The sequence below is a fragment of the Anolis sagrei genome, chromosome 3 (genome assembly GCF_037176765.1).
Source record: "Anolis sagrei isolate rAnoSag1 chromosome 3, rAnoSag1.mat, whole genome shotgun sequence".
Classification (NCBI taxonomy): domain Eukaryota; kingdom Metazoa; phylum Chordata; class Lepidosauria; order Squamata; family Dactyloidae; genus Anolis; species Anolis sagrei.
In genome coordinates this window covers 40,336,320-40,352,848 of record NC_090023.1, presented here as the reverse complement: position 1 = coordinate 40,352,848, position 16,529 = coordinate 40,336,320, and the positions used below count along the sequence as shown (strand labels likewise).

The 16,529-nt window shown below is 41.3% G+C and overlaps 1 protein-coding gene across 1 annotated transcript; it reads left to right on the top strand.

The window, feature by feature from the left end:
• Nucleotides 1-2,765: 2,765 nt before the first annotated feature.
• Nucleotides 2,766-15,572, top strand: ZDHHC23 (zinc finger DHHC-type palmitoyltransferase 23). Its single transcript, XM_060770776.2, has 4 exons — nucleotides 2,766-3,225; nucleotides 8,645-9,346; nucleotides 10,665-10,832; nucleotides 13,059-15,572. Exons 1-4 carry the CDS (start codon nucleotides 3,065-3,067, stop codon nucleotides 13,324-13,326), a joined length of 1,299 nt encoding a protein of 432 aa, XP_060626759.2. The 5' UTR covers nucleotides 2,766-3,064; the 3' UTR covers nucleotides 13,327-15,572.
• Nucleotides 15,573-16,529: the final 957 nt, after the last annotated feature.

Genomic DNA, 16,529 nt, shown 5'->3' with positions numbered 1-16,529 from the left:
TTAAAAGAGACGGAACAGCCTTGGCACTCCAGGTTTACAATTACACACAGAACTGACATTTGGAAATGGCCCATAACACTGGATAGTTGAATACTTCCCTACCAACATCCAAAATAATGTTTGTGTTGCTAGTGCTGGCAATATATATCTGATGCTTCAAGTCAGCTCAGACCCTTGGCAAATAATTGGCATAAATGAACACTGTGTGCAACTTCTCATCTTACAAAGCAGCCGTTAAAAAAGGAACTGCAAATAGCTGCTGCTTCCTTTCACCTGTTTGTAATAAGAGAGGACTCTTTGCTGTGGTGAAATATAGACCCTTGTTCCTTGGCTCTACACCGAGAAGCATTTGTGTGTTCAAGGAATTCTCAGTTGGTGAACGGTGTGCTTTTTCTCACTTTAAGAGGGACTTGTGTTTATGAGTAACTCTAATATGAGCCTAATCTTCTAAAGCATTCAAGCATTTTACCTGCAGTCCTATGTTGACACCCCACTTGACTACTTTAAAAGCACTTTTCTGCAGAATCTCAGCCTTTTCTCATGCTTAGTAACCATTTAATTTAATTCCTGTTTTTCAGTCCTGACTATAGTAATGTCTTAAGGTTGGCTTGAGAATTATGTTTGTAATTTAAGCAGATAAGTTGCACTTTTCTTTGAGTAGGCAGTTTGATCCTAAGCATGTTTACTCAGAGACCCACTGACACACTGCTTCAGTCACATCATTTGCAACATGACATGGTGCTTCATGGCACGCTGCTTCAGTCACATCATTTGAAAGACATTGCACACAACGTCTAGAATCATAAAGAGTTGGAATTTTATTTATGGATGATGTTACTTTTGAGTATTTTATTTAATTGAGCTGGGTTTAGTGTTGTCCCTGTGCCCCCCCCCCCCCGCGGGGGGAGGGGGGGAGGGGAGGGGGGTTGGGTTGAGAAGGGTGGGGTGCAAATATAATAAATAAATAAATAAATATTTTATGTAAATTGATATTGTTATTGTCACAAATGTTGATGTATTTTATGTGTTCTTATGGCACTATTACGTGCTGTTCTGTAACCCTCCCCGAGTCCCTTTTGGGAGATGGTGGTGGGATATAAATAAAATATATTATTTTACTGACACAAAAACACAGTATGTCACAGCAAATGAGATCTATATGCTGGATTTCATATCACAAAATCACAACACTTCCCAAGCATCTAGTACTGTGTGGTGTATTTTTGAATGATGCGTGCAGATTCAAGTAAGGTGGCCCTTTGCAGTTGACAGGTTTTGTCGATGTTTATTGTTTCCAAATGCCGGCTGAGATATTTTGGCACGGCACCCAGTGCGCCAATTTATTATCGTGTCAGGAGCAGACCAAACAGTTGCATTGCATTTTTTTAACAAACAGACAAACAAACAAAACACAAAGTTTGCAAGCTTGGTAGTTGTCCTTTGACCAGTAAGCTGGCCAATTGGAGTGCCTCTGGTGTTGCTGCAAGTAGGTCCCCCATTGTGCATGTGGCAGGGCTCAGGTTGCATTGCAGCAGGTGGTCAGTGGTTTGCTCCTCTCCACACTCGCATGTCATGGATTCCACTTTGTAGCCCCATTTCTTAAGGTTGGCTCTGCATCTCGTGGTACCAGAGCGAAGTCTGTTCAGCGCCTTCCAAGTCGCTCAGTTTTCTGTGTGCCCAGGGGGGAGTCTCTTATTTGGTATCAGACATTGGTTGAGGTTCTGGGTTTGAGCCTGCCACTTTTGGACTCCCGCTTGCTGAGGTGTTCCAGCGAGTGTCTCTGTAGATCTTAGAAAACTATTTCTTAATTTAAGTTGTTGACATGCTGGCTGATACCCAAACAGAGGATGAGCTGGAGATGTCACTGCCTTGGTTATTTCACTATTGGCTGCTACTTCCCGGCAGATGTCAGGTGGTGCAATACCGGCTAAACAGTGTAATTTCTGCAGTGACCATGTTCTGCATGCGAGTGTGGAGAAGAGCAAACCACAGACCACCTGCTGCAATGCAACCTGAGCCCTGCTACATGCACAATGGAGGACCTTCTTGCGGCAACACCAGAAGCACGTCAAGTGGCCAGCTACTGGTCAAAGGACATTTAATCAACTACCAAGCTTGCAAACTCTGTGTCTTTTGTATGTTTATTTGTTTGTTCTGTCAAAAATGTAATACAACTGTTCGGTTGTCTGACACGATAAATAAATGCAGTGGTGTCGGGCGCAGACACCCCGTAATGATGCGGCATGTCTCATTAAGAGCCATATCCACTGTTTAGTGTGGTGAGATGTGTTCCACACCAGGCATGCTTACTCAGCAGCAGAGTAGCATAGCGCAAGGGCAGATGTCTTCACTGTGTCTGGTTGTGATCCCCAGGTTGTGCCAGTCAGCTTTCGTATGATATTGTTTCTAGCGCCCACTTTTTGCTTGATATTCAGGCAGTGCTTCTTGTAGGTCAGAGCACGGTCCAGAGTGACTCCCAGATATTTGGGTGCGCTGCAGTGCTCCAGTGGGATTCCTTCCCAGGGATTCCTCAGAGCTGGGGATGCTTGTCTGCACCAAGGCAGTGAAAGTGCCTCATTTCTGCAGGGCGAAGGTAGTATCCCTCATTGACAGATGCTCTCCTGCCAGCCAGGGCACTCTGCTCCAGTACATTCTCCTCGGCCGCAGACGATTGGTCAAAGTCCCGTGACGTCATAAAGGAGAGAACGAAGCCGAAAAAGACGGAAGCTTTCGGACTGCGGCCAGAGGGAGGGAAGGCGCGAGAGGGGAGGCGGGGCTTGAAAACGTTCCAACCAATCGCCGCTGCCGAAGGGGGCGTGTCTTGGCAGAAGGCTGCGGCCGTTGAGGAGTTTTCTTTTTCCTCGTTTCATTCCTCGCCTGGCTGCCGGAGGGGTCGGAGATGAATAGCTGTCAGTATGGAGAAGCAGGAAGGGCGGGGCTTGGCTACAAGTGGGGCCAGCATTGGCCGTTTCTAGCCGTCAATCAAATCAATGGGTAGATTCCAGTTCCCTCAGAGTTAGGGGCAGATGAGGCGAAGGAAGGAGGGAAGGGGCTTCGAGGGAGGATGATGAAGAAGAAGAAGCAGCAGCAGCCGCGCCGAGGCCCCCCCGAGGAGGAGGAGGAGGAGAGCTTGTGCTGCTGCGAGTACCTCGACCGCACGGGGGAGCGGAGCCACCTAGCGGCCTGCCTCTGCGACTGCCAGGACCTCGACGAGGGCTGCGAGAGGTGAGCACTGCGGGAGGCCCACGAGGAAACTTTTTACCTCACGACCCAAAAGCCCAGGCCCGGAAGGGACGGACCACGCGCCGGCCATCGAGTCCAGCAGCCTCAGGAAGGAGGAATTGAGAGCTGAGGTGGAAGGAGAGGAAGCCCTCCAGGAAGCTGGAGACCTTGCAGGGGTCACGCTCTCTCAGCCTCAGAGGAAGGGCATGGAAAAGTATTTGCAGAATCTACCAATCAAGATTCATACCAGGCATGGGCAAACTTGGGCCATCCAGGTGTTTTGCACTCCAACTTCCAAATAGGCTCTTTCCTTTCCCCCTCAGCCGCTTAAGCCAGAGGCTGTTAGGAATTGTGGGAGTTGGAGTCCAATTCATACCAGGCATGGGCAAACTTGGGCCATCCAGGTGTTTTGGACTCCAACTTCCAAATAGGCCCTTTCCTTTCCCCCTCAGCCGCTTAAGCCAGAGGCTGTTAGGAATTGTGGGAGTTGGAGTCCAATTCATACCAGGCATGGGCAAACTTGGGCCTTTCAGGTGTTTTGGACTCCAACTTCCAAATAGGCCTTTCCCTTTCCCCCTCAGCTGTTAGGAATTGTGGGAGTTGGAGTCCAATTCATACCAGGCATGGGCAAACTTGGGCCATCCAGGTGTTTTGCACTCCAACTTCCAAATAGGCCCTTTCCTTTCCCCCTCAGCCGCTTAAGCCAGAGGCTGTTAGGAATTGTGGGACTTGGAGTCCTGGACACCTGAAAGACCCAACTTTGCCCATGCCTGATTTTTAGAACTATATTTTAGTTCTAAACACACGCGAGGGTTGAATGACAAGTAATGGCTCCACCTTCGTAACTCCTCAACAAATGGCCGTACTGGTATGCGGCAGGGACTGGCTTGTTTCAGTAGACTCTCCTCTACAGTTCCATTTTGACTGGAAGCCTTAGCATTGAACGGTTGTGTTGTTAAAGTGCAAAGTGTGAAACCCTGCGCAGACGGTCAGTCAATGCGACTTAAGCAACGGGCAGTCATTGTATTCTTGACAGCAGAAGGTGTCACCCCAAAGGAGATGCATCAGAGAATGCAAGCTGTTTATATAGTGATTGTGTTGATGTGAGTACCGTGCGTCATTGGGCGAGTAAGTTTAAAGATGTTGAGGTGACACTTTCTGCTGTCAAGCATTCAATGACTGCAAGTTGCTTAAGTCGCATTGACCGTCTGCACAGGGTTCCATACTTCGCACTTTAACGACACAACCATTCAATGCTAAGGCTTCCCACCAAAATGAAACTGTAGAGGAGAGTCTACTGAACAAGCCAGTACCTGCCACATACCAGTACTGCCATCTGTTGAGTTACAAACGTGGAGGCATTACTTTTTATCCAACCCTCCTGTGTGTGTAAATATATACATTTGTATATACTGAGGAATATAACTGAGGAAATACATTGTAGCTTTAAATGTATTGGGTCATGTCATATAATATTTTATTATATATATATATATATATATATATATATGAACCATAACATGTAAAACTGCAATGTATTCCTCAGTTAACAGGTCACCTCTCCAAACATAGCTGAACATTAAGTATAGTATGTATGTGTGTGTGTGTGTGATATACAGTACATGAACCATTACATGTAAAACTGCATGTATTCCTCGGTTAACAGGTCACCTCTCCAGGCTGAAAATTAAGTATAGTATGCATAAGCCCCTCCATGCAGTCATGCTGGCCACATGACCTTGGAGGTGTCTATGGACGACGTCGGCTCTTCGGTTTAGAAATGGAGATGAGCATCCCCCCCCCCCCCCCCCCCGAGTCAGACAGGACTACACTTAATGTCAAGGAGAAACCTTTGCCTTGATCCATTACATTTAAAACTGCAATGTATTTCTTCAGGAGGTCAGCTCTCGAGGCATAGCTGAACATTAAGTATCATTTTTATATTATGTGTATGTGTGTCTATATATAGATATAGTTTTATATATTACATATGTATATATATCATTTATATAAATGTATGTATACACATACATGCAGAAATCTTCCAAGCAATATTTATAGTTGAAAACATGTATTTTTATGTATGTGTGTGTGTGTGTGTGTATATATATATATACACACGCATACACACAGCTCTCCATGCAGTTATGCTGGCCACATGACCTTGGAAGTGTCTGTGGTCAACGCCTGCTCTTTGGCTTAGAAATGGAGATTGAGCACCAACCTTCAGAGTCGGACACAACTAGACTTAATGTCAAGGGGAAACCTTTACCTTTACTATATTATATAATTGTATGTATATACACATATACATAAAGACATCTACCAAGCAATATTTATAGTTGAAAACCTGTATTTTTATTTATAAACGTCTATATCATTTATATATATTATATACATGTATGTATATACACATATAGATACAGAGATCTTCCAAGCAATATTTATAGTTGAAAACCACTGTGTGTGTGTGTATATACACACAGAGAGAGATTTTATAGTATATTTCTTGTATGCCCTGCAAGGATGGAAATAATCAAAGTATGGCGAAAAAAGAATACAGAATTGGATAAACGGAATGTGTATAGCTTTATCTCAAAAATTAACCTAGAAAGTAAATTTAGAGAGAGGGAAAATAAAATAATTTCTTCAAGGTTACATGGAATTGTTGTTTTTATATTGATTTATATCCATTTTTTCCCTCAAAAAGGATACACGGAGCAGCTAACAACACTGAAATATATATATTTATATATAAACCTTATCGTATATTTCTGGTATGCACTGCAAGGATGGAGATATTCAAAATATGGCAAAAAATAGAATCAGAACATATAGCTTTATTTGACAAATTAACATATAAAATAAGAGTAGAGTGACAAGAAATAAAATATAATTTGTTCAAGGTTATAGAAGTCATTTATGAGCTGTACGTGCCAGGGTAATATCAAATTTAAATCACCCTCAGGTTAAATGAGATTTTGATTCAAAGTCTAGGGCAAATATGTCTGTTATTTTAAAAATAAGACAATAGAGGATAAGATAATGTATTAGTAAAGGGACTGATAGAGAAGTAGTATGTAAAGGTCTGTGACTTGGAGAGGGAAGGGAGGGTGGATGGGATAATGCAAATAATTTGTGATTAAATAAAATGTTTTTAAAACTTTCCTAACATAAAAAACATGTTGGAAATGACTAGAAGGCACACAGCAACCTAAGAAAATTATTGCTCACCTATGGCAATTTGATTTCCAGACATAGGCAGTCAGGTTAAGCATGCCTTACCTGAAATTTTAGATACTTATTGCATTTTTAAACTACTAATGAAATCATTTTGTTTTGTGTTTTAGCTGAAGCAATGACATCCAATTCGAGTAAAAGAACTGCACTACGTATAGACTGAGCATACTTTATCCAGAATTCCAAAATTTGAAATTGTCCGTAGGTGGCTGAGATAGTGACACCTGCACTTTCTGATGGTTCGGTGTATTCAAAATTTGTTTCATACACAAAATTATGAAAACTATTTTTTATAAAATTGCATTCAGGCTGTGCGTAAAGTGTATATGAATCATAGTCACTACCTCTGAGGATGCTTGCCATAGATGCAGACGAAACATCAGGAGAGAATGCCTCTAGAACATGGCCATATAGCCCGAAAAAACCTACAACAACCCAGTGATTCCGGGCCATGAAAGCCTTCGACAATACAATGAAAAACAGTGTTCTGTCACTTTTACGAGTCATGCCATCCTACAGCATAAAACATATAGAGATTTATTGGTTCCCATCATTTTTTACCTATCACTGCAGCAGTCACTGTGCAACAGTCATATCTGTCTTGCCCTCAGAAATAAAAAGCACAGGCTTCTTAAAGAACTTTCATATTTTTTCATTAATGGTGTTTCTATATTTTGCAGTAGTAATCAATTTTTCTAACATAAGCAATTCAGTAATAGTGTTAGAAGTAAGTACACACAAAAATAGTATTTCCATTAAAAGCCTGAAATGGTAATATGTTAAATATGCATTTTATTGTGATGTAAGCATAGAATAGAAACATAATATGCTATAATATTGCAGTTCTTCTATTGGGAATAAATTTTATTGCTATATGTAAACGTAGAACACACATTGTAATTCTGTCATTGGGAAAAGATTTCATTGTTTCAGCTAAAATACAAAATGATTCCATTAGTAGTTAAACATTGCAATAATTTTACAGATAATAATGTGATAGAAATTGTCAAGAAAATCTGGCATCCCACCTACACTGCCACTCACTCATACACACTAGCTAAAACCATCTAACTAGATGCAGTGGACTCAATTCAATTGTTATTTATGCTTAATAACATTTACTTTTTATATTGCCACAACAGCCTATTATGTTTGCATTCAGAGTTTGATTTCAGAACTCTTTCCCCATCATTGGTGTTTTCTGATACATCCTTTTATCAATGTCTCTAACTGATCAGGTGGCTTCCTCTGTCAAATGCATTGCCATCTCGAGGCTCTTATTTGCAATTACTATTTGTGAAAACATTTTAAAACTGCTCTTCCTTGTTAATACTTGGGGGGGGGGGGCAAGTGTATGATTACAGTCACACAAATTATAATAAAACCATCAAAAATGTAATAATTTTTTTAAATGGAGTCAGTAAATGTAAGAGGTAGTATACTGTACCCACCAGTTAAAACAGCTGGGCAAACAATCAGATGCTGAAACAATTGAAATACTGACACCATTAATTTCTCCATGAGAAAAATATTCCATAAATAGGTCATCTGTGCATTTAACAAAGCAACATATTTTAGAAAAGTGTATGAACATTTTACTTACTGAGATTCTGGATGACATGCAACTTTTAGAGACTTATGAAAGCAAGTGACATTTGGAAAGATTTTGTTAAATTAAGATTAAGGATACTCGGTAGTTTCCAGAAGTGATTATTGTTAATTACCATTGTTTACTTTATGGTGACCTTATGAACGAGAAACCTCCAAGAAATAAACAGCTCTGTTAAGTGTGTTGTTGAAGGCTTTCATGGCTGGAATCACTGGGTTGCTATGAGTTTTCCAGGCTGTATGGACATGGCCGTACAGCCTGGAAAACTCACAGCAACCCAGCTGTGTTAAGGTCTTGCAGACACAGGGCAAGTCCCACTCTCTCATCCTCAGAGGAAGACAATGGCAAATCCCTTCTGAAGAAAACCTGAGATAGGGTCACCATAAATCAGAAATATCTTGAAGGTGCACAACAGCAGAAATCATGTCTTTAGAAGCCCATGCTTGGAAGTAGTACCAGACAATTGAACATTCTAGAATGGGAGGGAGAGATTGATGACAAAAGCTAGCAAAAATATGTGTGTTTGATTTCTTCGGTCTAACATGAGCAGAAATCTGTGCTTTTCCCTAACAGGTGGCTGACTTGCCGATCTTTGCCCCCGGGAATGTTAGAGAGAATTGCAGACACCTTCACGGACCGCTTTCGCCTCCCTTGGCTTAGGGGGGCTGTAAAGATTGATATCAGCCTCCTTCCACCAATCATCCTGCTGCCTGTTTTCCTTCACGTAGCAGCTTTGCACTTCCTCCTGGCTCTTGTTACCCTGATATCACTTCCTGTCTTGGTGCTGTGGTATTACTACCTTACACACAGGAAGAAGGGCCAGACCCTCTTTTTCTTAAGTCTGGGGCTCTTCTCCTTAGGCTACATGTACTATGTCTTCCTCCAGGAAGTGGTTCCCCAGGGCCATGTGGGACACAGTCAGGTGATTCTTCTCACATGTGGTTTAATCCTCATGCTTGTGGCTTTGTCTCGAGCCAAGAGAGACCCGGGCTACCTTGACTGCCAAATAAGCAGTGACGAAGCACTTTGCCAAGGCAGCAGCAGCAACAATAACAACATATTAAACCGGAATGGCCTCGGGAGTTCCAATGGGCTTTACAGAGCAGCTGTATCTGGAGATACTGTGAATAGTAAAACTGAGGGCAATGCCAAAATGTTTGCAGTGGGGCCAGGTGGGGACTGGTGCACCAAATGTCAGTTGGTTAGGCCAGCTCGAGCTGGGCACTGCCGGATTTGTGGTAGATGTGTGAAGAGACTGGATCATCATTGTGTCTGGTATGTCCCTTGAAGTTTCAAGTTGACTTTTGCATTTCTCTGACATATGTCTTTCCAATGAGCTGGGGTCTCCTTGAAATTATTTTTCTCGTTTTTGGGGGATCTGTCCATTTTTTTTTTAAAAAAAGTAAGTGACATTCAGACTCTTTGAAATTTAATGTCTGGGCTCTTTGCAGTGGTAGTTAAGGGATTTTTATTTTGCTCTTCTAAAACTAGAAATTGAGGTATGGCAATAAATTGTGACCCCTCCTGAGAATAATAATCAACTGGCAATCGTAAACGTTGTGAATGTTTAATAGAACAGCAGTTCCCAACTTTGGTCCTCCGGGTATTTGGGACTTCAACTCCCAGAAGCTCCGGCCAACTGCCAGGAATTCTAGTAGGTGAAGTTAAAAAAACCCTTGGAAGACCAAAGATTGGGAGCCATTCCAACGGAAGAATGGGAAGCCTGTGGCTCTCTGGGACTTGTTGCACTAAACTGACATCATTCCCCATAGACATGGTGGCTTTGATTGATGGAAATTACAGCCCAAAACATGTGAAGGATCAACCCTGATTTTAATAAGTTGTTTCTCAAATCTGGGCTGCCAAAGCATTGGTATAACTCCCTCGGAGGTTTGAATTGGCACTTGCAAACAGGAATGGAGAAACAGTAAGGCAGAGCATTTGAGAAAAAGACACTAAACTACAGACACTCTTCACCTGGCAAACTTCAAAGTACTGAGCCTTTACTATTCTGTAAACGTGACTGTCAGAATCAGTAATCAAAAACTTAAATGATGAAGGTTCAGAAAGCCAAATACAGCTATTAAATTTCACATTTATTATGGGAAATCTTGAATTGCAAAATACATGCAGCCTATATGTATTCCTGGTGGATGTGAGTTATTCCAATTGCAATAATGCAAAATGTGCCTGTCTGCTAGCAGCTGATCTTAAGTAGCATGGATTTTTCTCTGTAGGCTATGAGTACATGCACATATTGTTTTAATGCAGTTGCTTCAGACATAATGGCAAATCATATTTTAATACTCCAATGAGCCTTTGAAGGAGGTACAAGCTATTACATTTTCCTCCCCTTCTCCTGTGTCCCCTCCCCATGTGGCAATCTTTTCCTCATGTTAAGATCAGCCATAGTTGTGCAAAACAGCACACTATGGTTTGTGCATTCTTGTAACCCAGGATTAGAAACTTCCCAATTCAGGGAAAAAAACAAGGATGAGATCAAATATTCAATTAATATTTCGCAATATGGAGTCTTAATTTATAATCCAATCCATTGTAATGCTTTATTTTTCTCTCTCTCTCTTTCTCGGAGGATTAACACCTGTGTGGGTGAACAGAACCACCAAGCCTTTATTCTTGCTCTCTGTCTTTTTCTCATCACCTCTGTGTACGGGATTTCTTTGACTCTGGACACCATCTGTAGGGGAAAATCTACAATCAAGGCACTGTTTCATTGTCCTGGTGTCTATGGAGATTACAGGTGCGAGAAATGCTAAGTAAAGGATTATTGAGTTGTTGATGCAGCCTTTTGTCAGAGAAGCCATCTTCTGGTTGGTCTTTCCTCTGCTGTCTTGTCTTCAGTTTCATATGTGACTGCATGATGATCTTGAAAGAGTTGTCATTGTAAGGCTTTTTGTTAATTTAATTTGTTGTTGTTGTTCATTCGTTCAGTCGTCTCCGACTCTTCGTGACCTCATGGACCAGCCCACGCCAGAGCTCCCTGTCGGCCGTTACCACCCCCAGCTCCCTCAAGGTCAGTCCAGTCACTTCAAGGATGCCATCCATCCATCTTGCCCTTGGTCGACCCCTCTTCCTTTTGCCTTCCACTTTCCCCAGCATAATTGTCTTCTCTAGGCTTTGCTGTCTCCTCATGATGTGACCAGAGTACTTCAACTTTGTCTCTAGTATCTTTCCCTCCAGTGAGCAGTCGGGCTTTATTTCCTGGAGGATGGACTGGTTGGATCTTCTCGCAGTCCAAGGCACTCTCAGAACTTTCCTCCAACACCACAGCTCAAAAGCATCGATCTTCCTTCGCTCAGCCTTCCCTAAGGTCCAGCTCTCACATCCGTAGGTGACTACAGGGAATACCATGGCTTTGACTAGGCGGATCTTTGTTGCCAGTCTGATGTCTCTACTCTTTACTATTTTATCGAGACTGGACATTGCTCTCCTCCCAAGAAGTAAGCGTCTTCTGATTTCCTGGCCACAGTCTGCATCTGCAGTAATCTTTGCACCTAGAAATACAAAGTCTGTCACGGCCTCCATGGTTTCTCCCTCTATTTTGCAGTTGTCAATCATTCTTGTTGCCATAATCTTGGTTTTTTTGACGTTTAGCTGCAACCCGGCTTTTGCGCTTTCTTCTTTCACCTTGATTAGAAGGCTCCTCAGCTCCTCCTCGCTTTCGGCCATCAGAGTGGTGTCATCTGCATATCTGAGGTTGTTAATGTTTCTTCCAGCAATTTTCACCCCAGCTTTGCATTCATCCAGCCCCGCACATCGTATGATGTGTTCTGCATACAAGTTAAAAAGGTTGGGTGAGAGTATGCAGCCTTGCCGTACGCCTTTCCCAATCTTGAACCAGTCTGTTGTTCCGTGGTCGGTTCTTACTGTTGCTACTTGGTCCTTGTACAGATTCCTCAGGAGAGAGACAATTTAATTTAATAGAAGTCTGCTAAACTGGGCTACTGTATACTTCTGACTTCCGTCAAATGAACATATGGCAACTGCATGGTGCAAAGCTAAAGTTCTTTTTTTTTTGTTTGTTTCTGTTTTTGTAGATGGTTAGCTTTGTATTTCTGTCAGCCAAAAACAAAACAAACAAAAAAAAACCCTTGCTAATGATGTCCTGGAAACGGCTTGGTGTTGCTGTTCTTTTCCTTCCTTGCTTAAATCCTTGTGCTTTCTAAAATATCATCACTTGTTTCAGTTGTCTCAATAGCCCTCATCCTCTTTTTGGTCCTTTTGGTGTCAGTTTTCCTATAAGTAAGCTTTTTAACTTCCCAGAGCTCCCTTGCTAAAAGCATATTTTGTCCTGTTTATGTGGAATATCTGTAGGGAAGATTATTTCAACTGTTTATATTTGTCCCTTACCCTCATACACTTCCTCATACACTTCCAACTGTCTGTGAGGACGTTGCCCAGGGGACACCCAGATGTTTTGATGTTTTACCATCCTTGTGGGAGACTTCTCTCATGTCCCCACATGGGGAGCTGGAGCTGACAGAGGGAGCTTATCTGCACTCTCCCTGGCTTCAAAACTCTGATCTGTCGGTCTTCAGTCCTGCTGGCACAAGTGTTTAACCCATTACGCCACCAGGGGCTCTGTTTTCTCTGGTGCATGACAAGCGGTGGCTCTAGAATACCATTGCTTAATAATAAAGTTTTGCATTTCGTATAAGGCATGAATAATGATGGTATCCTAATTGAAATATCATATTTGAAATGATCTAATGAAATTCAACATTAGATGGCAAAAACCAGACTTCAGTTTTATAATGCAATTTCAGAAATGGAAGAGGCTTAAAAGAAGAAGAACCTGAAATTGCTCGAACGCTGTGTCAGTGGTGGATTAAAATGATGAGGAGACACATGCCAGCTCTAGGGTCAGAGTTCTTCCTCATCCACATCACTAACTAAAAGCACTTAATATGTGGATTTTTGTCTGTGTTAATGCTCTGTGTCTTTGCTTTTTGTTCTCTTCTTCTAGTTCTGCCCTGTCCTTCACCTGTGTATGGTACTGTACTATTGTAACCTCCGGCATGGCTTACATCCTTCTCATCCAGTTCTTCAACATCAGCTACAATGTGACTGAGAGGGAAGCTCGTATTGCATTGCGAGAGAATATTGGACGAAGGCTGTTGTGTGGCCTGGTGGTGGACACAGGCCAATACAATCGAGGCTTCTTGCGCAATTGGATCCATTTCCTTTCTTTGCGTTCAGCTGTTTTGCACCACTCCGACGAAGACATTGTATGAAGTGGGCTGCCAATCTTACTGGGTTATCATCCTTAGCTTATTAAGGCATTAAGAGCACAAAGCTCTCATTTGCTGGATACTGAGTAACAATGCAGCATTTTTTAAGCCATATTGTGGTTTCATATGCCATGTTCTGTGTGCGAAGTTATTCATTTGATATCTGTTACATGATATCTTATGTGTACAAAAGAACCATGATAGACCAAACACCTGATACCTAAGGCTCTTTACTTTTCTCTGAAGGCTATTCATATATTCAGCTGTTGGATTGTCTTGTACATTTACATGTGAATTAGCCAACAGATTTCTGTATTGGTGCTTGGGACTGTAGGTTGGAGTGATCGTCTTTATCAGGGCATCAGCAATCCATTACATGATTTAGAGAGGAATGTTCTCTTCAATTCCAGTGCAGTATCTTGAATGTTGATATGGTGTTTCTCAAAATTGAGCGCTAGTTGGCCTGTGAGAATTCAGGAAAACTGAGCAGCAGGTTGCTGAGTGTGAGAGCTTTCTACAATCCACAAATACAAAGGCCAACTCCTCCAAGTTGCAGAGGTTTTGCTTCACAGCCACTATATTAATTGATGTACTAACCAAGAGAGCTGCAGAGAGGCAGACCAGAATATAAATCATGGATCTAGCAGTAGAGTTTGTTGGTGGTTTGGCAACCATATCTAATTAGTTGTTTAACAATAATTGATTGAACCAAAGCACAAATTTTACTACTAAAAGTTTTTGAAAAGTGAGAATTGAGATGCTAACCATGTGTAGATGTTGAAAAGAAGGGAATAGAAGCTTTATTCAGTTGTACTCAAAACATGATGGATACTGTGGTTCAGGTTACGATAGTGTAGTTCAAGCTTAAGGTCACTACATATGCTAGGGAGCCGTGGTGGCGCAGTGGGTTAAACCCTTGTGCTGGCTGAACTGCTGACCTGAAGATCGGTGGGCAGTTCAAATCCGTGAGACGGGATGAACTCCCATCTGTCAGGCCCAGCTTATCATGCAGGGACATGAGAAAAGCCTCCACAGTATGGTAACACATCTGCACATCCCCTGGGTAACGTCTCTGCAGACAGCCGATTCTCTCACACCAGAAGAGACTTGCAGTTTCTCAAGTTGGTTCTCACACCATTAAAAAAAACCTATACATACTACTACAGCTCTATACGTGGACTTCATATGTTCACCTGCAAAAATGTTAGCTGTCTTTGGATTGTGGAATTCAAGGTAGTATAGAGAAGTGTTTGAATCCAAAGTTTGAGAAACATTGTTTTAAGATACTGTTACAATGGAATCAAATGTACCATGCTGCAAGTTGCTTGCATTTTTTAATTTTAGTATTCAGTAGCAAATTGTATGCTTTCATTATGCTTTGTGCCAGGTGCGGTATTAAAAAGGGAATACTCCTGCACTTCAATTTATATAGGGAAACTAGTAACCCCACAACATTAATTAACATCTTTTCACTTTCTCCATTACAATAATTGAGATACTTTGGTAGTTCAACCAAGTGCCTTTGGGATTTTGTTTCTCTAGAAGCTGAGATTTGTGAGGTTCTTAGGTAGGTAATAGCATGGTTGCTGCCACCTATCTGTCACAGAATATGATTTTTTCCTATGTAATTATTGCAGATTTCCCAATCTGAAAGATAACTCATAACAAAAGATAGTACGCATGGGCAATCCATGGTTCTAACGTACTTACAAAACTAAAGCTCTGGTGGTGAAAACTAGAGGGCGCTGGTGCTTTGCTTCTACAGTTTGCCAAAGTTCTGGTGATGAAAATTTCATTATTATATCATTATTGGCAATTTTTATGACAGGAACCAATTAGGAACTACCGTTTATAACAAAATTTTGAATTTTTTGTTAAGAGTTCTGAATTTTTCACCACCAGAACTTTAGTTTTGTAAGTACTTTAGAACCATCTAGAATCATGGATTGCCCATGCCTAAAATATAGCAGTTGAAAACTGAAATAATTACATTGCCAGAAATAGGCTCAAAAAAGCCTGTAAATCAAATGTATAACAGTACAAAAATGCAATACTGGACATCAAAAAGCACATTGCAATGCAAGAAGCATATATGGGGTCACATCTTGTACTGTTCTATATGGGCCATTAACCCTTGTTTTGGTGGGGTATAAGTGGTTTTCCAGAGGTTGCAAATTGGCAATTCCTATTAGTTATAACCAGGATATCCCATATTGAGAAAAAATGTAATTCAACAACATCTGGAAGGCCACTTTTTGCAACCATATCATAAAATAATTTGGACAATCAAGAATGTTTAGTAAGATTTAAGTGCCATTTACAGTGCAATACAGGCCAGTGAGTTACATTATCCTGAGAGAAGATATTGTAGGAAATTGTTGCTTGTACTGTTGCATCCTTTTTGTACAATCTGGTGCAGAGATAGGAATGCCTTAATTTATATTATTCTCTGGAGAGGTCCTGTACCATGTTATTTTAGTGGGGCATTACAGTTCCACTTGTACAAATTGGTATGGTATGAAATTATTGCTTAAATAGATAATAAGATGGTTCTTTTTTAGTGTGATGTTATGATAAGGGTTACATACATTTTGCAGCACACAGCTAGGCATTTGAAGGATATAACAATGTGCTAGTCTTTCTTTTCTTTGTATACATTCACATTTCTTATCACTGTCAGCACATTGTATAGAATTAGTTCAAAATACACTATTTTATTTAGTCTCACATTTGGAACAGCAGGGGGCAACAGATAACAGGAGCCATCAAACATCCTTTTGTTCTTACAGAAGTTTGTATCCAAAGACAGGTATTGTCTCACTTTAGGCCTTAGTTTTGCCTTGATACCTGCACAGGTTTCATCTTAATTCTTTAATAGTTGCATTATCCAGTATTGCTTGTAAGATCATTACTGATCATTCTGTTTCAACTGCTGCAGAGGATGAATGCCTATCTCTCTCTGAGGGCTCAGGTGTTCTTTATATTGTGCCTCCATATCCGTTTATCTTCCAGTCAGTTGTAACCACTACTCTGTATGAATGAAAAATAATTGGGATGTCCCCAAGATTCCTCCAAAGTGCATTTAGTGTATTCACATGATAAGTCAGACAATTCCAAACATCCCCTGCTTCAGAAAAAAATTACTGTACATACATTCCATGACTTAAGTGATGTGATAGCCAAGAATGTGTTATTTATATCAAAAG

What these genes read in the sequence shown, in the direction of transcription:
- ZDHHC23 (XM_060770776.2), top strand. Translation starts at nt 3,065, where the DNA reads ATGATGAAGAAGAAGAAGCAGCAGCAGCCGCGCCGAGGCCCCCCCGAG. An exon ending in CTCGACGAGGGCTGCGAGAG is followed by an intron (nt 3,226 to 8,644) that starts GTGAGCACTGCG and finishes TTTCCCTAACAG; the next exon opens with GTGGCTGACTTGCCGATCTT. An exon ending in GGTGTCTATGGAGATTACAG is followed by an intron (nt 10,833 to 13,058) that starts GTGCGAGAAATG and finishes CTCTTCTTCTAG; the next exon opens with TTCTGCCCTGTCCTTCACCT.